The sequence below is a fragment of the Apis dorsata genome, unplaced genomic scaffold (genome assembly GCF_000469605.1).
Source record: "Apis dorsata unplaced genomic scaffold, Apis dorsata 1.3 scaffold_1254, whole genome shotgun sequence".
Taxonomy (NCBI): domain Eukaryota; kingdom Metazoa; phylum Arthropoda; class Insecta; order Hymenoptera; family Apidae; genus Apis; species Apis dorsata.
In genome coordinates, this window is record NW_006264351.1 from 42,487 (window position 1) to 66,864 (window position 24,378).

At 26.3% G+C, this 24,378-nt stretch overlaps 3 protein-coding genes and 1 long non-coding RNA gene across 7 annotated transcripts in view; 2 read left to right on the top strand and 2 right to left on the bottom strand.

Annotated features, from left to right (window-relative positions):
- The window catches only part of LOC116186688, an 18,693-nt gene extending 11,218 nt beyond the window's left edge, over nt 1-7,475 (top strand). The window contains exon 3 of the long non-coding RNA XR_004151710.1: nt 7,465-7,475. This is a non-coding gene — a long non-coding RNA (uncharacterized LOC116186688). The remainder of the gene's footprint in view (nt 1-7,464) is intronic.
- The window catches only part of LOC102676255 (thyroid receptor-interacting protein 11-like), a 60,413-nt gene extending 41,251 nt beyond the window's left edge, over nt 1-19,162 (top strand). For 3 of the 4 annotated variants that reach the window (XM_006625071.2, XM_006625072.2, XM_006625074.2), the window contains 10 exons: nt 8,087-8,254; nt 9,650-9,757; nt 10,421-10,832; nt 11,199-14,120; nt 14,227-14,330; nt 14,422-14,521; nt 17,538-17,619; nt 17,813-18,002; nt 18,290-18,385; nt 18,454-19,162. In XM_006625071.2, the coding sequence (XP_006625134.1) occupies nt 8,087-8,254; nt 9,650-9,757; nt 10,421-10,832; nt 11,199-14,120; nt 14,227-14,330; nt 14,422-14,521; nt 17,538-17,619; nt 17,813-18,002; nt 18,290-18,385; nt 18,454-18,606 (4,335 nt within the window). In that variant the 3' untranslated portion in view covers nt 18,607-19,162. The remainder of the gene's footprint in view (nt 1-8,086; nt 8,255-9,649; nt 9,758-10,420; nt 10,833-11,198; nt 14,121-14,226; nt 14,331-14,421; nt 14,522-17,537; nt 17,620-17,812; nt 18,003-18,289; nt 18,386-18,453) is intronic. The other variant, XM_006625073.2, reaches the window with a different exon arrangement.
- A 701-nt stretch (nt 19,163-19,863) lies between these two features.
- Nucleotides 19,864-20,754, bottom strand: LOC102676666 (protein lethal(2)essential for life-like). Its single transcript, XM_006625075.2, has one exon. It carries the CDS (start codon nt 20,614-20,616, stop codon nt 20,014-20,016), a length of 603 nt encoding a protein of 200 aa, XP_006625138.1. The 5' UTR covers nt 20,617-20,754; the 3' UTR covers nt 19,864-20,013.
- A 2,373-nt stretch (nt 20,755-23,127) lies between these two features.
- LOC102676805 (protein lethal(2)essential for life-like) lies at nt 23,128-24,281 on the bottom strand. Its single transcript, XM_006625076.2, has one exon. The coding sequence runs from the start codon at nt 24,054-24,056 to the stop codon at nt 23,337-23,339; it is 720 nt and encodes a 239-aa protein (XP_006625139.1). The 5' UTR covers nt 24,057-24,281; the 3' UTR covers nt 23,128-23,336.
- Nucleotides 24,282-24,378: the final 97 nt, after the last annotated feature.

Below are 24,378 nucleotides of genomic sequence, written 5' to 3' on the forward strand. Positions count from 1 at the left end.
GACCGCGAAAAGAAATAAGTACTATTTGTAGAATGGATTAGAATACACGTGTCCTTGCTACACGTGATTCACTTGGAGTGCGGTGATCAATATACATTTAATGGTGCTCGAATGACTCGTCACCATGTTTGAAGTTCCGTGACGTCATTTATCTGTACAAGATTATAATTACTGTTTAGAGACCTCGAAGTTACATCCACAATCCATATAAAACAAGGTTTCATTTTCCACATTGGATATCTTCGCTTATAATCCTTCGATCCACGATCTTGACTTATTTCCACTTATGCTCGATAGATACTTATTAAGATTATGATAGATCGAGAAACATATAAGGAAAAGATGTATAATTTCAACTATGTATTATAATTATATGTAGTATGTAAGTCTTATTTTTAACGTTTCTAATTAAAAAAAATAGAATTAATAATTCATTAAACTCGACTTCTATTTATAATAAATAAAAAAAAATTGAATATATTTTTATTTTAATCATGACATAAGTTTTTAAGCTGTAAAAACGATTTTTTTTTTTTTTTTTTTGTAAAATTCAATCAATTTTTTAAAAAAATATATATATTTTATTAGTTAAAGATACTTATGAGATATTATTTGTCTTATGATTTTATTCTTTTATTTTATTGAAAGTATGTTATAATAATGTATATAATTTTAAGTAATAATTACTAGATTTTCTAAATCATATGGTATTAAAATAAAATACACTTGTTACAAAATAAATTTTAAGTGATCAGTTTAATTCATTATTTCTTCAATTTATTATTTAAAGTGTCACGTAAATATTGATTTTAGCTTGAATTAGGAAATTCAATAAACGTTAAAACGAAAATAACATTGCAAATAAAGCTCATAAATGATATCTGTTGTATGATATAATCAGTTTATTCCTTATCATCCTATAATATTTATCCAAAATTGTATTATCATATCTTTGATATAGCAAGCAATGAAAATTGTCATTCTTAAAATTAAGATCAATTTTTTCAATTCGATATATATATTTTCAAAATTCAATATTTATAGAATCTTAAATTTCTATAAGAAAATTAATCTATTTATAGATTATAGAAATTATATGAAATTTATTTATTTTTTTTTTCTTTAAAGAATTAGAATTTTTCTTTAAAGAAATATTAATACAATTATTAATACAATCATAACTAAATAATATAAAATTATAGAAAATTAAAATTATATTTTCATATCTTTGTAATATCATTTGTAAAATATAATAAAATCAAGAGGAAAGTACATGATTTATTTTTATCTAAATCTTATTGCAATCATTCAAATAATTGCACACTGCACACGTTATCTCATAACGTCTCATAAGCCTAAGCAAAAACGGAAAATTTATTAAATGATAATCACATAAAAGTAAAAAGATATTTAATCAAAAATTCCATTTTCTTATCCGAAAAGGTGTGGCACTTGCAACAAACTTATTACTGATAATTTCTTTTTGTCGTATTTATCTATTGAGATAAGTTATTTAGAGAATTATTTCTATTGAATTTTTATTATTAATTCTAATATATATATCGAAATAATATATATCTCTTTTTTCACAAAAATTGCATGGATCTTATAACTATAAAATATTCAAAATTTCTTTTTGTATTTTTTTATTGATAGTTATATTTACAATTTATATTTTATTACTTATAGTTATTAATAACTGCAATAACTTGACCTTGTTTTATTTATCTTTTCTAATAAAATTTCATATCTCTTTTTTCTAAAAGTTTTTATTATTCAAATAATCATAGATAATAATAAATATCTATCTTATAAATATATATATTTGTTCTTCATATCTAAATAATATAATTACGTAATGTATTATAATAAAAATAATAAAAATAATATATTATTATGTGTAATATATATATATATAATTTGAATATATTTCTACTCACTCATTTATTTAAATAATAATAATTTTTAATTATTTAATTTAATTATGAAAGGCAAGTTATGATTTTAGTTTCAAAAATAAAGTGTTTTACTAGTGCTTAGCGCAGACTTTTAAAATAATTAACGCCAATTTTATTGGTGAGGTGATTTCACAATCTTCGAAATCCTTCAAATAATTAAGAATAGAGACGTTATTTTTTTATTTTTTTTAAATTCGCTAATTAATAGATTATATTTATGAAATTCTGCTTTAAAAAATTTATAGCTATTTCATCAGCTTTCTTTATCTTTTAATATCAATAAATAGCTTAAAAAATACATGCATCTATAAATCTATGTCATTGTGTCTACACATTCACAATCTGCATCAAAGGTTGATACGATAGATAAAACATTTTTTTTTTTTTTTGAAACGTATAAAGTAAATAGATATTGACCACTATATTGGAAAACAGAAAATTATTATCACTATTTCATCATAGACAGTTTACTATGAGCAAAAAATTGTTAGTTTTTTTTTTTTTTTTTTTTTTTTTTTTTTTTTAGAGATGAAAAACAAAATTTTTAAGCAAATTACCGTTTATTTATTTATTCATTTATTTTTTATACGTCTTTGTATGAGTTCAATGATGAACATATGGACATATAATAAATTTTTTGTTGATTCAATTTTATAATAAAAATATATTGTAGAAATTAAATATCAGAAATTTGATGATATTGAAAAATATTGAAATTGTAACGAAATACTGGAAATTGCTGTTCCAATATATATTTCCATGTATTTCCATATATAATTAAACGCTTGTCTCCATGAATTAAAATTAAAATAGAATTTAATACAATAATGAATTAAAGTCTAATTAAAATATCTATATTATTCACATATAATAATTTTTTATTTACTCCTCTTCTGATTTTTTGGTTTTAAAAATAATATTTCCATTTCGATAAATAGAAAAAATTTTAATAACATAAGAAATTTTTTTAATATTAGAAATTTTAATATAAGAAATACAATCAACTTCTTTGATATAAAATATCAAAGAAATAATTTCACAAACCTGATATTCATATAATCATAAATATATGTGAAGTAAATTAACACATCTCTTAATGTTATACGCTCTTTTGAAAAAGGTTAATGTTTTACCATGATAATAATAAATGAAAAATATATCAATCATGGAATTGAACGAGCCCTTAGTTCGATGCATAAATTATGTTGCATTTTTCTTTTTTTTTTTTTCAAACGACCCTGGGATCTTCTCCCTGTCAATCTTAACATATCGTATGTTCAAGATGAAGTAAATGTATAAACAGACTGTAATGGAAGAAAAAAAAGAAAAAAAAAAGAAAAGGAAACTTTTGTCGTGTAAGATTGTATGCAAGTCAAACGATGCATTATTCCTTGACCTGACCTAACGGAGACTCCTTTCATATTCATTAGAGTTGCGCTCCCCTTTGGGCACGAGGCGCCTGCATGTTTGTAAGAATACAATGTTTCAACCCAACTTTTTTTTTTTTCACGCAACTGCTTTTTTCTGACATATTTTGTCCTGGTTATTTTTAAAAATAGGCGCGTTCTTTTTTTTTTTTTTTATTCTTCACCTGTCGATTCGTATCTCGAAGAATATTATTTTTAAACAAGATAATAAAATTGCGATAATCAGTAATTGGTATGAGAATGATGATATATACACGAGATGTGTTGATATAAAATGAGAAAATTATGTTTCTTTCTATTAAAGATCGAATCAAAATTTAAGAAGAAAAGAATTATATTTTGTTCTTCTTCTTCTTCTTCTTCTTCTTCTTCTTCTTCTTCTTTTTTTTTCTTTAATAGATAATAGTGAAACTTTTAGAATTCAAATTAATTAGGGAAACACACAATCGTTTAAGAAGATTGATGTATTACAAGATTATGCAACAATTTTACATTTTCACATTATTGGAAAAAGGGAAATTAAAAATTATTTAAATTATTTTTTTTTGTCCACGGTAAAATCGGGGTTATATTCCGGGGGCAAAAGGACTGTTTATCGCGGACAGGATCGATTTAAAAAAATATCAGTCGAAGGCAGGCAAGACAGATGCATAACGCGCGTGCATCGATTACCATTTCGACAGTGTGCATCGAAAGCTTTTCAGTATCAGTCGCATATCTGAGAGGGTCGTATGAATAATATGCAACGATGCGACACCAAACTGTTCCAACATATGCATCGACGAATTGATTTTTGTTTATTCAAATTACTTCACAAAAAAAGACAAGAAAAATCATGAAAATATTCCGTCTTTTTGCGTATCAATCTTTGGAAAATTTAAACAAAAAATACAACTAAATACGTATCATTATAATTTACATAACAATAATTAATAATTTTTCATTGAATATTATAATTTTTTCTTTATATTGAATCAATTTTCCAAAGATGTGTTAGATACACGTTATATGATTCTTCAACGTTAATACTGTGGAAAAATTACAACTCATTAAATTAATTACTTTGTACGAGCTCTTTTTTTCAAAAAACTATAACAAGAATATACAGAGCGTTAATATTCATAAAATATTGAGAGAATCGATTTTAAAGGTTAAAACAATCACTAAAGCAATTATTATAATTAATTGTAAGCAATTCAAGTTTGCTTTAGATAAAGCGAGACAAAAGACGGAATAAGATGGCGCTGTGACGAAGATATAATTATCTCGTTCTATCTCATTTCATCTAATGCAAACTTCAATTGTTTTATAATCTTATAAATAAATTTCAATCGATATTTTTGCACGCTAACGTTTGTGTTCGATTTGGTCTCTAGATCAATTCTCCAAAAATATTGTATGAATTATCATCAACACCCCATATACAATACATTTTTGCCTAACTTTTGCGCTATTCTTTTTTAATATGGTGGCAAAGAAGAAAACGATTTGTTTGGAATAGGCGAAGAATTGACTTTTAGATGAAAGAACTTTGGGCAGCATAAAGCCCGGTCGAAAGATGAATCTTTGCTTCCCCTGTCGAGATGGGAGAAACTTATGGTAGGTTAAAAACCTATTTGTAGTCTTTTGTCAGGGTTATGCGTGGACACAATGACAACCCATTGAATAATTTGTATAGAATTATGGTAATGCATGACGAAGGACTTTCGAATCAATTGACAAGCTATTTCTCTCTATTGACTCTTGACCAAAGGAATTTCCACGTTTTTTGAAACAATTCTTACGAGTGTCCCTGTAAATTTTTTCACAATAATCTGTTTTACAATTTAAATTGGATGTGGCGTTCATTAACGAGGCATTGTAAGTTTTGAGACAATTGTTTTTCCCTTCTTCTCAAACGAGTTATAGTTCAACGCATTATAAACTTTCATGACTCACTTTTGAATTATTTTTCTATTCATGAAGTTATTGTAAGTTATTAAATCTGACTTTATTAAATTATTTCTGTATGGTTTATATTATTTAGGTTTGAAATTATTCAATCATCTGATATTTCTTCGTGTTTGAAATATATAATTATACATTATTACATATTTATTACATAGAGAACGATAGACAATGAAAGATATACACATTATTATTCAATTATTATTAACTATTAATAGAAATAAATATAAATTCACTCGTATTTCATTTTAAATTTTTATCTTCACTTTGAATGTGACAATTATCTATCATATGGGAAATAATAAAAAAATAAATATATTTTTAAAAATAAATTATTATCCCTGCACTATTTAATAAAATAATTTCACTAAACAAATTGAAAAAATTTTTAAATTTTGAAATATCTATCTCTTTTACGTTATATATACAATGATTCATCGTAAATAAATAAATAAAAATATAAATTCAAAAGAAAAAAAGCTTTCAGTTAGCTTATCAATAACCTAGTTTCCTCGACAATTGAAAACAAATATATAAACTCTTTTAACCGTCCTCATTTCAAATATAAAAATTATTAAATAGATAAAATAACAAAAAACAAAAGGCACACAAGCGAATACAACCCGTTCGTTCAACGATCCTCGGTTCCAAAACTATTTAAAGGACCCATTATATTTATATCATGAAATACAATCGAACAAACTTCGAACCGTAACAACTTTGAAAAGAAGGGAAAAGAAAAGAAAGAAATAATAACTGAGATAAAAAGGAAACGAGATTGCAATTTATCCAACACGCGTTTTCAATAACAAATTTAATTTACCGTATCTGGCGGTGCGAATTGAATTAAATTGAGATATCCGATCGGCTTTTGCATAGATAAAAACAACAGGCGAAATATGCATGGAACACGTGAGAGAGTACACGAGGGGTTACATAATCGAGGCAATTTCTATGGAATGACAAGGCTTTTATAAGGTCTCAATTCACCGTAAAATCTTGACATCCTTTCCCGCATCGGGTGCGGGCAATTTGAAAAACCGAATGTGCCTTCAATATCGTTTTTTCTTTCTCTTCCTCAACGAGACTGATCATAATTTCGATTGCATAAGTGCGTCCATCCCCGCTCTTTTTTATTTTTTTCCCAGTTTTCTCTCTCTCTCTCTCTCTTTCTCTCTTCTCTCCTTTCGCACGAGACCATGGTCGCAACAACAACGTCTATGCTAGGTTGCATTGTTCATTGGCATACGAGATACTTATGTAAACCTGTGTAACAATCATAAGTTAGTAATCATATACGTTGCTTACCAGTCGGTCACATCCTGCTTCGAGTCAAAAAGTTGCAGAGAAACGTCAATGTGGCACGATTCATGTGCAGTGTTTTGACAATTGGATTGATGAATTTAGGATATCTATTATATATTGTATATATTTAATGATGGAAGTTAAATATCAATATCATTCATCAATGGATCCATTGTATTTACAATCAGATTAATATTAATTTTATAAAAATATCTGTATGTTTTTACTAATTATAAAAATGGAAAACTTATTTATACTTTGGATACGTTCGTTAAATATTTGAATTTCAAAAAGCAAATAGCTAAATTCATATATTTACAGAACAGAAAAGTTCTGATTAAAATATTTATTCGAAAAGATAGTTAAAATATATAAAGCATTAATTACATTCATCAAAATGCTTAATTATTTCTAAATTTTTATTTATTTATATATTCTCTCTCCTTTTAGTTTACTGAATAAACAAAAGTGTAATTCAATTTATCAATATCTTAAAGCAGATTAATCATTCATTGTCAATAACATTTATTACTCAATGTATCTCTATTAAATATTTTACTTTTTATATTTGTATAAATAAAGAATATTTTGAAATTAATTCCTTAAAATACATTGATCGTGATTTCTTTTAAAAATATACGTTTGTTATTTTAATTTTAATTAATTATTTAAATTTCATCATCAGAAATTTCTTAAGATCTAATTATGTGATAATTTAGGGGAAAACTTAATAAATTGTTTGTTGTTATATTAATAACGATACGATTTTTTAATATTTTTCTGAAATTCATAAGTTACTCAATGCAAGTTCGAAAAATGATCTCCAGTATTTTTTACGCGATATAATCGCGAACTTCCTCTCCGATAAAAATTACTCGTATCCGACATGGCCATTGAAATGTCATGGCACGTTACGATTTGCCGATCTATTCGTCTCGATAAATAATAATATTTTTTTGTGACTAAAACACGTGTGACACTTTTTTTGTGTGTGTATCTTGCGAATTATCGCTCGTTTTCGTAAGAATTGCCACTTGAATTTTCAATCGAACCACGTGTTTGCTGATGCACCGATGCATTAATGCGTATTTTGCTTTCGAAAGATCATCGGGATCTATTTAAAAGATCTTTGTGAATTTTTTTTTAATTCTATCTCTTTGATATAATGCTGGCTCCTGTATAATTTTATCTTACATCGAGACATTGCATGATATGAATATATCATGAAATAACGATTAATCATCGAAGTTGTTTACAATTATGTTTATTTAATAGAAATATAATATGTAATATGTAAAATATGTCGATTGAGAAATTTATAATATCTTCGATGTATATTACGTTTAATAGATTGGAAAAGAATTATTTGTTATGAGCTTTTGCCAAAAAAATAAATAAAATGCTGGATTCGAACTATTACTTATAATTTCAATGATCTGTTCTTTGCAGAACGATAATAATCAAGATGATGAGGGCGAAGTATTTTTTTGGGATCCACCGTCCGCGAAAAATCGAAATTCGAAAAATCAGAACCACGTACGACAGTTGCAAGAACAATTGGTACAAGCCACCATGAAAATACGAGATTTAGAAGCCGAAGTTAAACGCATTCAAAAGGTAAAGTATTCTAAAATCTTATTCAACGATGCAAAAATTCTAATATTAGAACAAAAAAATCTGCATTGATAATAAAAGTTTTGAAAAATTCACAAAAAAAAATATAAATAAAATTTTTTCATAAACATTTTCTATTCAATTTTATCAATTATTATTAGTATATATTCAAATTAATGAGAATAATTCTATATTAATTATTTAAAAATATATATTAATCATGATAAGTAATAAATAAATTACAAGAATCGAGACAAATTGTAAGTAAGTGACTAGCAACAAAAAAAATAACAGTTTAAAATACATTCTTAAAAAATTAAGAATGGCTACTCGTACATATAATATTTTCATAGCTCCCTGTCCATTTAATAATCGCATTGTCTTCTCTGTCCCACTAAACATAAATGGTATAATTACTGATGCAATTGTTTTCAGATAATTGCGTTTAATTTTAACTCGGTACCGATGTTTTACGCACATATACATGTGATAACACATGTTATTACGCATTATCTTCAATCAATATCGTATCACTGCCATCTTATTGATTCAAAATATAACGCGTAACATAATCAATTTACTATTACTGTTTTTTTTTCAATTGCATAATAAACGAAAATGTTGACACATTTTCTACCTCGTTTTACCATTTTATTTTGTAACATTTCATATTCCATGATATTCTATCCTAAGAAATTTTAATCCATTCCATTGTTAAAAAGATTGAATTTTAATTTATAAATATGTTATTTTACAATTGTTGTGGTAATTATTTTTTAATTTCAATTTTATATTTCATATTACGTGTATTTTTATTTACATGATTTTAATTATTATTTAATTATGGCGGATAAATATTTACAGTAGCGACATAATTACATTCAATAACAATTTTTATTATAATAGTATTATTTATTTTTCAACATTTATGTTTCTGTTTATAAATGATATAAACTGAATTATAGGAAGTTACTTTATACATAAAAATATACAAATATGTATGCAAAAATGTTAAATACAATTTTTTAGCTTGAAATTATATTTTAAAGAAAACTAAGTTTGAAACAGACATTGAACACATTTGGTTAGAAATTGGTCGAATTTACATATATTCGAAGAATTTTCAAACTCAATTTTCTTCGGTTTAAACAAAAAAGTTATTATTTATTCTATTGTATTTTAGATTAATCTTCATTTATAAAATAATTTTTATTTACTAATTATTCGATTATTTTATTTTTATTCAGAATTTAGAAAAGTATTCTTTTTTTAAAAGTTTTTGTTCTTTGTAAATATATTTAATATATTAAATATATAATGAAGAGAAATAAAATACACATGTGATAAAGAAAAAAATTTAACTGTCGTTGTAAAATTTCTAATAATTATTCATTTCAGGTTAACAATTCCTCCTTGAAAGATGAATTAACTGATGGACACCAGAAAGCAGAATTCTTGAGAGCGAAGCAGGATATGGTGAATCGTATAATACAAATGGAAGAAAAGGTATTAGAATTTGGTAAAGACAAATCGAAAAAATAATTTATTCTCTTTCAGTCGGTCGAAAAGTATGTTTCGACCTTCGATATGTATTAGCATGATTAAGAAGCATTCCTAGTGAATCATTACGTTTAATCAAACAAATTTGAGATTACTAATATGTCTATGTAACAGATGGTTATACAAATAACAAATTTGAATAAAAGGATGTTATGAAATTGAATTCGACACTATAATACTTTGGATCACTTTATTTTAAACGGCACAGTAGTGTATTTAAAGACTTAAATCTGGTCAAATAAAACAAACGATCCAGCACGAAGATATTTATTATTATTAACTGTTAACACTATACTAATGATTCTTACACACTAAGAATATAACAAGTGGTAGTTAAGCACGTGCAAGTGTTTTACTAATTGTTTGCATACTTATTATGAAATAAAATCCAATACCTTTTTTTAGACACGAATTGATATTACGTTACACAGACTTTTTATAATCAAAAATCCTCTATTCTTTTCCTCGATCGATCAATCTATTCTTATAAATATTTCGTCCAATATGGAATAGATTTCAATCGATAAAAAAGAAATAATCATATTTTTTTGATAAGAAAAAAAAAATATTCTTGATCAAATGAACATCGTAATATCGTGTGTTGATTAGAGTCGGGAAGCTGAGAGGAATACGAAACGCATGCAATCGGATGAAACAGCGTTGATCAACGATTTCCGCACGGTGCTGTCCAAATTGAACTCTCTCGAGAAGCTGGATTTAGTTCGAGGTGCGCTAAAAGCGCTGGAAACCGAAAACGAGAAATACAGCGAGGCTAATAAACAAGAGAAATCCGACTTCGACGAAAAGTTTAAGAGACCGAGCACTGTCACCCACGAATCCGTTCCGTTGAAGCCTAATTTCAGCGTGAACTCGGAGAATCACGTGAGACACGATGGATTTATCGAGGCCTCGAGCAACAGGGAAATGGAATTATACAAGAAAATCGAGGAGCTTCAAGAAGAGAATAAAAGATTGTTCACAAGTGTCGAGGAACTCGATCAGCAACACGAGGAATCGATAGGTAATGATATAAGTCATTCACAATTATATTTTATGGAAATTTTCCTTAATTTTAATACATACATAATATCTACTTTTTCAAAGATCAAATGATTTTTTTTTTTTTTTTTTGATAAATTTCATTAGTTTAACTTTTTTATTTTTAATTCTTCAATTTTACATTATGATATTTAGATATTTTTTTCCAAGATGCAAATTTTAAATTTAATAATTTTTATACAAATGCATTGCATTAATTTTGATCTATCAATTAATATAGATTTGATTTGTGAATTAATACAGTATATCGATTTAAGTGATTGATTATAACAGATATAATGTATAATAGAAAGACTAATAATTAATTATCTTTCCGTTCATTCCGTAGAGAAACTGTTATCTCTCAAGGAGGAGGTTGAAAAGAAACATCAGTGCCTTCAAAACGCTTACGAACAGCTTTACGTAGACTACAATCAGGCTCAAGATAAGGTCGTCCAATTGGAAGGTAAACTTAAGGAATCGAGCACGATACGAACAGAAACTGTTCCATGTTTCGTGCAAACTAATAGTTTAGAATATGTAGATAAATGTATCCAGACAAATGATCATCCAGAAATGGAGAAGAGTGCAGAAACGATCGAGGTGCGGGACAAGAGAATTGACTTGAATGAATTGACCAAGAAGGTGAAGAATATTTTGAAGAGTTCTTTCGTTGAGATTGAACCAGACGAGTCGATTTTCGAGACCCTGGCGAAAGAGTACATAGACGTGAAATGGAAGAAAGATGTGGTTGAGAAATGGGTATCAGAGTTGAACAGAGAATTGAAAGGAGTCGTGGAAATGAAGGATGACCTGCAAATGGAGTGTAACATTAAACAGACTCACATCGACACGCTGTTGCAGGAGATCGAAGATTTAAAATTAAATTTACCGCCCATACCTGAGGCGAATGAGGAACGAGTCGTCTCATTGGAATCGGAAATCGAATCGTTGAACGAGGAAGTGAAACATCTTCAAGCGGAGAACTCCGTGCTGCGTAAGAAGAACTCGTTGCGAAAGAAAAACGCTGTTATACGCGGTGTCGGCCCGAACGAAACCCGATTAAAGGCTCAAGGGAGCGCGACGACCACGTCTCAAACTAGGAAACAAGGAAAATTGGAAAATATTCCGGAGGATATCGAAGACACGTTCAACACGATGGAAAGCCTGAATCGAAAGTTGCACGTGACGTTGGACGAGAACGACGAGTTACGAAGAAAGGTAGATCTGTTGGAGGGCACGGAGAAGGAGATGCAGGAGCAATTGAGGATGTCGTTGGAGAAGTGCAAAGATTTGGACGAAAATATCGAATTCATCGAGGAGTTGAAACACGATCTTGAGAATACGAGGCGAGAATTAAAAACGTCCACATCTAACACGAGGCAATTAGAAAATACGTTGGCGCAAATTCGAGGCACGAAGGATGAGATTCAAAAGGAAAACGAGGAATTATCTCGGAGGAATGAACAATTAGAAATGGAGATCTCGCAGTGGCGTGAAAGCAATTCAGAGACGGGGAGTAACGATACGTTGAGAGATCTTCAGGAGCAATTGAACAGAACTAATCGCGAGAAAGATGATTTGGAGTATGATATATTAAACATGAGGAAAGAATTGGACGAGGCGTTCAATAGGATAGACGCGAAAGAGGATTGCATAGCGAGATTGAATCAAGAAAATGAAAGTTTAACGAAAGAGAAGTCTTCCCTGTTGGAACAGTTGACTGCCATTCAAGACGATTCCAACGATAAGATAGATTTGGTGAGCACGGAAAAGTCTCTGTTGGAACAGGAAATGTCGGAATTGAGAGAACGGGTAACGAGCAAGGAGAAGATGTTGAGTGAAATTAGAGAAGAATTACGAGAGGCGGAAGAAAGGTATGCGAAATTAGAGAGTGATTATTTTTCAATGAATAAAGTGGCGGAAAAATTTCAATTGGAAAACGAAAATTTGCAAAATGAAATAAAAAAACACGAGGAATTAAAGAACGAATTTGAGATTAACCAGTTGACTGAAAAGTTAAGTTCCATGCAAAATGATCATGCTCAATTGATGAACGAAGTGGAGACTTTACGTTTGAGGGAGAGGGAATTGGCAAAGTTACAAGAAAATTTTGCAACTGTCGCGGAAGAGAATAAAACTTTAAAGAGCGAATACGAAGTAATTCGGGATAATTATAAGAAATTGGAATACGACGTAGCATGTCTACAAGAGGAGAAAAAGGAATTATTGAATCGTATAAATGAAAATGCCTATGACAACGAGAAACAGCAAATTGCAGCGTGTTTAGAGGAAGAGAAACGACAAAACGATGTTCTAAAAAACGAGAATGGTAAATTAATGGCGGAGATTACGGATATACGAAAAAAAATGCAAGACAATATCGAGGGTTATAAGGAATCGATTGATATGGGTAAACAAACGATAGAAAGTCTGTCTCACCTTATTAAAGAAAAAGACGAAGAAATCAATGGCCTTAAAAACGCACTTCATCTTGCTAAAAATAATGAAGAAACGTCGGATCATTTTTCGACTATAAAGAACGAAAGGGACGAACTCGTGAAACTTGTAACCGTCAAGCACAATGAAAGTTTGCAATATCATGGGGAAATCCAAAGATTAACGCAACTCTTGAACGAGCAAACATCGCAGATTCAGAGTTTATTAGCAGAGAAAGATATACATTTATCTGACCTGAAGGAGAAAGATGCTCAACTTTTGTGGACGAATAACGAGTTGCAAGCAGTCCAACAACGTTTGAGAAACGCTGAAGACTCGAGCAACGGGGCAACTTGTGGGATTGTCGAGCATTCGACTCAAACATCGGAAATTGAGATTCTCACTGAGAAGTGTAACGCGTTAGAAGCAGCTCTGATTCAAGAACAATCGAACAACAGAATGTTGCAGAATCAACTTGGCGAAAGTCAGAGCAAAGAAGCGAACGCCGCGAAAGAATTAGAAAGGCTAAGATCGCATTTGGTTGAAATGGAATCGAATTACACGGAAGATGCTCTGCTTGCTGAAGAAGGGCGAAAAGAATTGGAAGCGAAACTACAGCAGGCTGAGGAAAAGTTGAAGACCAGTTCGAATGCGTATACTTCTGCTAATATAAGAGCAAATCAACAAGTGGAAACATTGCAGCAACAAATGGTATTGATTGTTCAACAAAGGGACGATATACAAAATAAATTATCCGTTGCTGAGGACAAGATCCTATCCCAAACTGCGTCTTTGACTAATTTACAAATTGTTCTAGAACAATTCCAACGAGGTAATTCAAACAATTTCACGAGCAACATAAAATATTATAAAATATTATTGCTTATTATCGTCATTTATAACAATAATGGATGATAATTTGTATCAATAATTTTTAGATAAAGAAAAGGATATCATAGCGGCAACAGAAAGAATTCAATCTAAATTAAACGAATCTTATAAAAAAAGGGAAGAATTAACCAATGATGTTACAAATCTTAAGGTATATTTATATAGTTATGTATAAACGTTAAAAATATTATTTTTCTAATACTTAATGTGAAATTATATAATTCTTTGATAATTCTTAATAGGAACAATTAGCTGAAGCTAAAGAATGTTTACAAGCGGCATCCAGATTAAGTGAACAACTTGATAAAAAAACAGAACGTATCGAACAACTAAGCCAAGAAGGTATTCGATTCTATTATTATTTATTATAAAGTATTATATTTGCCTGCATCTTGTTTTTTTTTTTTTTTTTTTTTTTTTTTTTTCCCTTATTTTGTTTTTTTTTCTTTTTTTTTTTTTTTTTTTTTTTTTTTTTTTATTTCGCATGATTAGTTTTTTTTTCCTTTTTTTTTTTTTTTTTTTTTTTTTTTTTTATTTCGCATGATTAGTTTTTTTTTCCTTTTTTTTTTTTTTTTTTTTTTTTTTTTTTATTTCGCATGATTAGTTTTTTTTTCCTTTTTTTTTTTTTTTTTTTTTTTTTTTTTTATTTCGCATGATTAGTTTTTTTTTCCTTTTTTTTTTTTTTTTTTTTTTTTTTTTTTATTTCGCATGATTAGTTTTTTTTTCCTTTTTTTTTTTTTTTTTTTTTTTTTTTTTTTTCGCCTTATTTGTTTTTTTTTTCTTTTTTTTTTTTTTTTTTTTTTTTTTTTTTTTTTTTTTGTAATTAAAAATTTCTTCGATCGTTGTTTATCAATAGTAAGCTCATGTAATCTTCATACGATCGCAAGGAAACATCATATTTGCAAATTCATGTAAAATCAATACATATATTTAATGTAACTAATTTTGAAATATGTCAGATATATATAATTTTCGAAAACTATTAATTTAAAATAAGTGAATAATATGTACATGTGTAAGCACTTCTTTGGTGTGGATATAAATATAATTCCGGGATTTTTATACAATTTACAAAATGAAATTGCAAGTAACAATAAATTAGAAATATTCTAAAGATTTTAATTCTTTAGTATCAAAGCTTCACATTGTTTAATTATAAAAATTTGCAATATAAACTGCTATGTAACATCAACATCAGTATTGAATGTTATCCTTATTTGAGAATAATTTGCTTTAATTTTTTATAGTAATTTTATTATATTAAATATATTATTTTATTTTTTACTTTAACGTATAATTATATTAAATTCGTAAGTGAATTATTCTCATATAATTTAGATTGAAAGAAAAGCATATTATATTTAAATTAAATCGCAAATATTTTTGTAGTATATGTTTTAATTTTTTACTAATATATAAAATAATAACTGCACAAATTTTACATCATAAGTGATCATATGTGCTATGAGAAGTATTAATGTCAAAATATTAATGAACATAAAAATCAGTGTATTGGATCAATATATTGAATTATTTAAAATTCTTTATTTGTAAAAATTAGGAAAGCACATGCGATAAATTTATGAAAAAAAAAAAAAAAAAAAAAAGTTTATTACCGTTTAATAGCTTGTTTTTACACAAAATATCACACTTTCTAATTACAATTTATGCACTGAAATGGTGAAATGGTTAAATCCCACTTTATTATCATCAGTTTGAGTGTGACCTGTGACTAATCTGCAAAAAGCAAACACATAAAAATAATCTGGTGATGTAGTCAAATATCAGCTGGTAATTCTGGGATTTTGACAATAACCCAGGATTCTTGCTGGTATCCGGCTACGAACTGGACGATCGCCTTAGCGCACTAAATCACATCTTCGTTGGCTCATGCATTGCCACTGGTGCTGGTACTATCTTCTGTTTTTCTAAATATAAATTCTTATCTACTAACATACGAAGTATTGCTAGTCAGCACGAAAGTAAAGAATTTTATTGTATGGCAATTTTTTGTTTATATTTAATTATATTTTCTATTCAATCTGTCACATTTTTTTATTCATATCATTAAAATTTATATTGATACTGATATTATATTGTAAAATATACATTATATACACTTACATCTAATAATTGCTAATTTTTTTCAATTTATATAATTAGATTGTTAATATATACATAATATATAATTTAATAATTATAAATCTTAATCTTTTAATAAAAAATTATATGTAAATTCTTAATTATACTATCTATCACAAATTTGCAATAATATTGTATAAAAAGATTAAGTTGACTAAAATGACATAATAATAATATATGATGATATATGTATTTTTGTAATTGTAATTTTATAATTTTAATGGAATTGCTATTTATAAATGTGTAAATAAGATATAGATGAATCATATATTTTTAATTAGTAAATTTTATTTACTAAATTTCCAAATACATAATAGATAAATTAAGATATTCAGTCGTATGTATATTGAAATAATATATGTAACATAAACAGATCTTTATAAACATAAAATTTGGTAGCGTTGGAGTGGGTAATCTCATGCGGTAACTGTGAGTGTGTGAATTGTAAAAGCTCATATTACCTCGTGGGGTTTCCCACCCGTTACCATTATCCTACAAGGATGAAAAATGTACTTGAAAGATTCCATTTTGCTAGCTATCATATATATTCTTTTGTCTTTTTTATTAGTGGTTTTTGAAAAATCAACTTTCAAATTTAGCATTAATATTAATAAATCTTTGATAATGCTAATATTATATTTTATACATAAAACTATTTTAAGCTTATTATACTATAACCATTTGAAATTATATTAATTTGTAAGATAAAATACATGATTTTGTTTGTAAAGAATTTCAATGAAATCATATTAGGATAGTTGTTCTATTTTAATGTAATGTAATTTATTGTAACATATTATACTAAAGTATATATTACTATTAATATAGCTTTCTTACTTTTAGTAGCATGCGTCATAGTTTGCTAGTATGGCATGATAAGTGAAGAATGCAGCATGAGCAACTAAGACATGGGTGTGAGTATTACATCAGGTACTGGTGTAATATTCAGACAACCAGTACTTGTGTTATACTTACGCTCATGTCTTTTCAACCTTCAAATCTGCCAACTTTACAACGCTGGAATGCACATGTATAGAAATGAAACATCCAACATTCTAAACTTTCTCTTAAATGGTTAATAATTTTACTGAAATTGCATTTTTAAACATATTATTATTCATTGATAATATTATAAAAATTATTTTTTGATATTTACACATTACTAGTTTTGTTTTTATCACTCTGTTTCTTATAATGATTTATCATGCATTTATAGTGGACCGATTAACGAATCTCGTAAATACTGCAGATCAAAGAATAGAAGAAGCAAAACAAAGTGGAGAGGGAAAAGTTGATAAGTTAGTATCTATTTCATATATTTATAAATATTATTTTCATTCAAATTTCAAGTTTTAATTATGATCAAATTATATTATAATTACAATTCGCAAATTAATATTTAAAAATTAATATTTAAATTTATCAATTACTTTATATATAATATCAGAAAATTTTTAGTTAATTTTTTAATCAAACAATTATTTTTTTCAGAACTCTCATTAAAAATCTTTTATTGGGTTACTTGTCTTCATCAGCAGCAGATAAATCTTCGGTCCTTAGAGTGTTTTCCACAGTTTTAGATTTCAACGAAACGGAAAAGGATAAAGCAGGATTGAATAACACAATCGGACAAAATAGTTGGTTTTCTCGTTTAAATAGCGGATCTACAGTTCCTAATAAAGTAAATTAATTTTTCTTTTTAATATTATAATTAATTTTAATACACGAAATTATTAATCCACGTAAATGCATATAACTAATAATATAATTAAATTATTCTTCTTTATATAATATATTCATGGGTTTTATATTTAAGTTTAATATTACGAAATATCAATTTATAATAACATTCTTTGTACATCTATGTATACTTATATAAGCATTTATATGAAATATAATTATATAATTATATAATTATGTAATTATATAATTGTATAATTGTATAAATATATAAATTGTGTTATTTAGAATCAAGAAGCATCCTTGTCAGCAGCATTCATTAGGTTTCTAGAGAACGAATCGAAACCTAAACCACAATTACCCGCATTACCAATTCAAACACCGGTAAGAACAAGAATCAATTTTTATTTTCATTTATTTTCAAAGCTTTGTCATGATTATTTTTCTTCTAGCCATTACCACGACCTGGTCATAGTAGACAACACTCAACTTCATCTACGCAATCTACTTCATTACTTTCCAATGTAAATTTACCAACATTCCCAGATTTTATTCCAGCCAGAAATACAGGATCTATTTTGAAAGAAGTATTGAAAGACAGCTGATATTAACAATTTCGATATATTTTATGTTTTGTAAATTTTAAGATTATAGCGAAAAAAATGTTTAAATAAGATATGTTTATTGAATTTTCACTCAATAAGAGTATACAAAAAAAAAAAAAAAATAATTATGAGATATTAATTATGCGTTTTTATAAAAGAAAAACCGATGTTTATAACATATATTTGTCAATGAATTGTTAATAATAATAATTATGCATTGCTTCCTTAACATCGATTTTTCTATATAAAAAATATAATCTAAATAATTGTAAAAAGTCTTATTAGTAAAAATTATATGTAATACTTCATGGTGCTTGCGACATAAATGTTTAACGTCGATTCAAAAATTCAATTTTTCTTATTGACAATAATTAAGTATTGTACATTGGAAAAATATGTTATATTAATTAATATAAAATGAAAGTTTCGTCAATTCAAGATAATCCGTAATTATACTGTTTTATTAGAAGTATTTAGATAAAAGCTCTTACAACGAATGAAATATTAAATAGGATATATTTGCAGTATTAAATTCTTTCATGTTTTGTATCATTTGCAAAAATCGTATGAAGTATTATATTTTTGTTTGTTCATTTAACAAAAAATATTAAATTTAATGTAATATAATTTAAAATTTGATAGCCACTATAATTACAGATTTTATTTATATTTGTAATTTTAAATATTATATATAATGCTCTGAGATAAAATACTTAAGCTTGAGTTAGTTTTACGTTAATTGTACATAAAATCGTGTATTAAAAAACAAAATGGTGGGCTAGCAATAAATAATAAATTATAAATTAATATTAAATATATTACATTTTTGAGTTACAGTTGCTTAAAATTTTTAATAAGAATTGCAAATATATATATAATCTTTTAAAAATCTACTTTTATGGTATAGATTTATATGAAAATATTCCAAATATATATATATATATATATAAAGAAATTATTACATTTTGTAAATTATTTATTAAAATGATTTTGAAAAATTTGTAATATATTGAACAAAAAGTAATATTTATTTTTTAGTTAGTTATTAGTTTCAATTTTTGATTATTATTATTTATCTTTTATTATCCTAAAAATGAATTCTCTTAAATTACATATATACGCATTATTCTAAAAATAATATATTCAAATATGAATATCCATAAATTTAATATTGCATAATCTAAAGAAGACATTCGATATATTTAAATAACTGAAGGATATTTTAAACGAAAAAAAGGATATAAAAAAAAATCGAAATTATATTTTATCGAATATTTATTTTAAAAAAAATTTGAATCTATATTACAAAAATCGAATTAAATAAATGACAAAATAAACTTTAAGAAATATGAAAGCAGTAAGAAGCAGGAACATAATATTATCAATAATTCAACATATTCTCAGATTCTAATTTTCTTCTTTCTTCTCTTCTTTCTTCTCTTCTTTCTTTTCTTCCGTGTTCTCCTTCAATGCCGGTTTACCCGTCTGCTCGATGGTGATATTTCTTTCGCTCTGGATCTTTGGTTGTTCCTTCCTAGGTGCAGTGATGTTCAATACACCATCCGATGATAAACTAGATGTTACTTGATCAATATCGCATTGCTCAGGAATCATATATCTTCTGGTGAATTGTCTCGAAATCCAACCATGCTCATCTTGTTTTTCTTCATGTTTGCCCTCGACGACAACACACTTGTCGACGATTTTGACATTAATTTCATCTGGTTTAAATTGCTGAACATCCAAAATTACTTGGAACTTATCTTTATCCGCTTTCACGGTTGAAGTGCCTCCTCCTTCGTTTTTTCGCAAAAGTTCACCCCAAGGTCTATAGTATATCAATGGATTTCTTAATCTTTGATTGCGATTAGGTAAGATATATTGATCAAGAATATTTGAATTCAATAATTGCTCGGGATACAATCCCAAACCAAAATTTTGATCAAGTAGTCGATGTGGACGATCCAGATCTTCCCACCAATCAGAGAACAGCAATGGAATCAGAGACATTTTAATTGAATTATTTGATGTTTGATATATTAAATAATGTATAAGTCACAGACTTCTTCAAAATGTCCACTTTTAATGTTTACAATAGGCTTGTCAAGCTTCTCTCTCGACTGTTTTCTGTATACTGCTATTACTGATCGCGACGCACGTATTTATAGCACCGGCTACCGATAGGTGGAGTGTCCAGAACATTCTATTATTTGCGAACATTTTCGAGAAAATACTATATTTTATTTATCTAGAAAGATCTTTTTAAATATTTATATCTATAAAGATTTGAAATATGGAATTATATGCAACAATTACACACATAACAAACACAAATTTAACAATTAAAAGGAATCTTTTGCTGCGCAATCATAAAACACCCGGCAATATATATTATATAAAACATTGAATGTCATTCATTTTATTTATCCTATTTTATTTCTATATTTTATTTTCTAGAATATTTTACCTCGCAGAATATTTAAATATTTTATGATATTAATTTTTTTCTAACAAGATAATGATTTTATAAAAAATTCCATATTTTTCTGGATTTATCTATTGATATATCATATCGACATTTTTATGATGAAATTTTTGATATTTCTGCAAAATGTTTTAACTTAAATATATTATAAATATAATAAAAAAAAAATAAGAAATATCATATTTTATATAAATATTATAAGTAATATATAAATTTTAGCGAATATTATGAAAATAATGTGTATAGATATTAAACACATACTAAACGCATTTTTTACATAAAAATTTATATTATAATTTTATCATTAATGTTGAAAATATAAAAATCAAATTAATCTCTTTTCAATTTAAATTATAATTTAAAAACTTTTAAATTTTAAAATATTCATGATAATATTTAATCTTGATATAAATATACCTACATATAAAATCTGTGTATGAATAACTTCAGCCAACAGATTATTACACGAATAATATTTTCAACATATTCTATTAAAATCTAACTAACTCATACTTGTTATTAATAGCATTTATTTTCGTTTTATATTTTCTAAATAAAAATAATATTGATTTCTTTAAACTAAAGCTCTATTTTTTTAAATACATTGTAAAAATCGATTAGAATTTTAGTTTTATTTAAAATACTTGTATGAACTTGTATGAATATGTGTGCTATTGATCTTTAGGCTACTTTTATTCACTGTCTTTGCAATCTATTCTTGCACAGTATAAAATTGATCCTTCTCGGTGCTTCTAAGCTACCATCTTATACGTACAGTTCGTCACAAAAATATCTGATTATTTGCATATATATTTCATATTAGTTTTTAACATATAATTTATATATATAATATATTTTTCTATATATAAATAATTAGAAAAATATTATATAATTTTTTAAGTAATATATTTAAATTAATAAACTTAATAAATAAAAAATTGTATATTTTTCTCTACACATAATTATTATGATAAATTATTTATAATTATTTAAAATATAATAATGATTTTTTCAAATACAAATTCCATTAATTAAATTGTTTTTGAATCAGATTTCTTCAATTATTTATAAAAATTAATAAATATAACATATTTTCATGTTTAATAAATTTATAATAAAATTTTCAATTTTGATATATCGTGATACGTTTTTTAACAAACATTAAATTAAATTATTATTATAAGGCAAAATAATAAACATTTAAAATATTATAAATTTTAATTATTTTTTTCTCTATTATAAAATATATATATAGATATATATAATATAAAATGTATATATTTAAAAACAAATGTATATACTTAAATATTTTTATGACTAACTGTACATATATGGATGCAAGCTCACGTAAATACACGTAAATATGTTATCATTAATCAGGTCAGCGTACGCTAAAAAATTCTGGACGTTTCTGTCATAAGATAAAATATATAATTATTTTTAATTATTATTTTTAACAGTTAACAAGTATTGTTAACTAAATGAGAAATTCAATAAATCTAATAAAAAATTCAATTTATTAATTTCGCATAAAAATATTTATTCTTTATTAAATAAAAAAATATTTCAATACATATACATAAATATATATATGTATTTTTGATAATATATATACATTATACAATACAATACAATATTATATACATTAATTTATTTATTAAGATATAAGAAAAATTAAAAATTTTATATTTGAAAATATTTAGAAAATAACTTACTTAAAAAAAATAAAATAAAAAAAAATGAAATAATTTTTTTATATTAATTAAAATATATTTGAATATTTTTAAAATAATTCTTTAAAATTGTCTTGTGCTAGATATTTTTAATAATGGAAAAAAAAAACAAATAAATAAGAATTACTTTTTTTTTTAACAATTTTTTAAAATTGTTTTAAAATATATTATCTATGATACGCATGTCTATAAATTGGAAAGGGGAAAAGAAGATAACAATTTTTGAATAATCATTGGATTTTATTATTATCTTGTGGAATATTATCATCTAAAATAGAAAGGAAGAAAATAAACAAATAAAAGTTTAAATCAAATAAAGTTTCTTTATTACTTTATTAAAGAAATAATTAATACAATATTTATGCTTTCAATTTTGTACTTGTGCATGTAAAGTTTAATATACATATAAGTTTTATATAATGTTTTATAGTTATACTATAAATTACGTTTATTTTGGTGGAAAAAATTAAAATTAATAATTAAAATGAAAATAAAAAAATAATGAACATGATTTATACACCTTTACTACCCTTTTTACAACGCTGATGTTGTTGATGTTGCTGATTTTGTAATTGCTGATTTTGCTGATTTTGCTGTTGTGATTGTGATTGTTCTCGTTGTGGAATTGGTTGTTCTCTTTGTGATTCAGAAACGTCATTTGAAGAATCATCAAAATTAGTCAAAGCTGGTTCACCTGTATAATGTACCTTCACTGTTCTCTCATTTGATCTAGATTGTAAAGGTTCTTTTCTTGGTGCCGAAATAGATAAGATACCGTCGGAAGACAAGTGTGATTCTACTTGATTGATATCACATTGTGACGGTATGATATATTTTCTGACAAATTGTCTGGATACCCAACCATGTTCATCCCTTTTTTCTTCGTGTTTAGCTTCGATGACAACTTTTTGATCTACTACTTTAACAGTAATTTCCTCCGGTGCAAATTGTGATACATCCAATGTCACTTGAAATTTGTCTTTATCAGCTTGAACAATTGATGCACCGCGACCATGTCTTTTGTTGAAAGCCTTCAAAAATGGATGATGATTATGACGATGATGTCTTCTGCCGCGTTTATGTGGTCGATATAGCAGAACTTCTGAACCAAGTGAATCTAGATCATTAAAATCATCTAGATCTATTGCTGTGCCAAAATGTTGATCCCAAAGACGATGAGGTCGGTCTAGATCTTCCCACCAGTCGGAAAACATCATTGGTATTAATGACATTGTGCAAGTATTTTCAATACCAATTCAAACTGTAGTTTATTTTGTTAGGAATGTTTCCCCACTTTCCGAATATAATTAATTTAAATATTTCACTAACAAATTATTAAAATGCTTTACCTTTGTAATTAATTTTATGAAACGCGTATGAATTACTGATTTATTTGCAGCTGATTAATCGTCGTACTGTTATATCGTTCATACGTCGACATCAACTGTCGGCAACTAGGTAGTTCTCTTTTATACATATTTGTTGCGCACTAAGGAAAATGGTGGGGATAGAACCACCGCGCGCATTCGAGAAGACCCTGGAAAATGTCGAGTT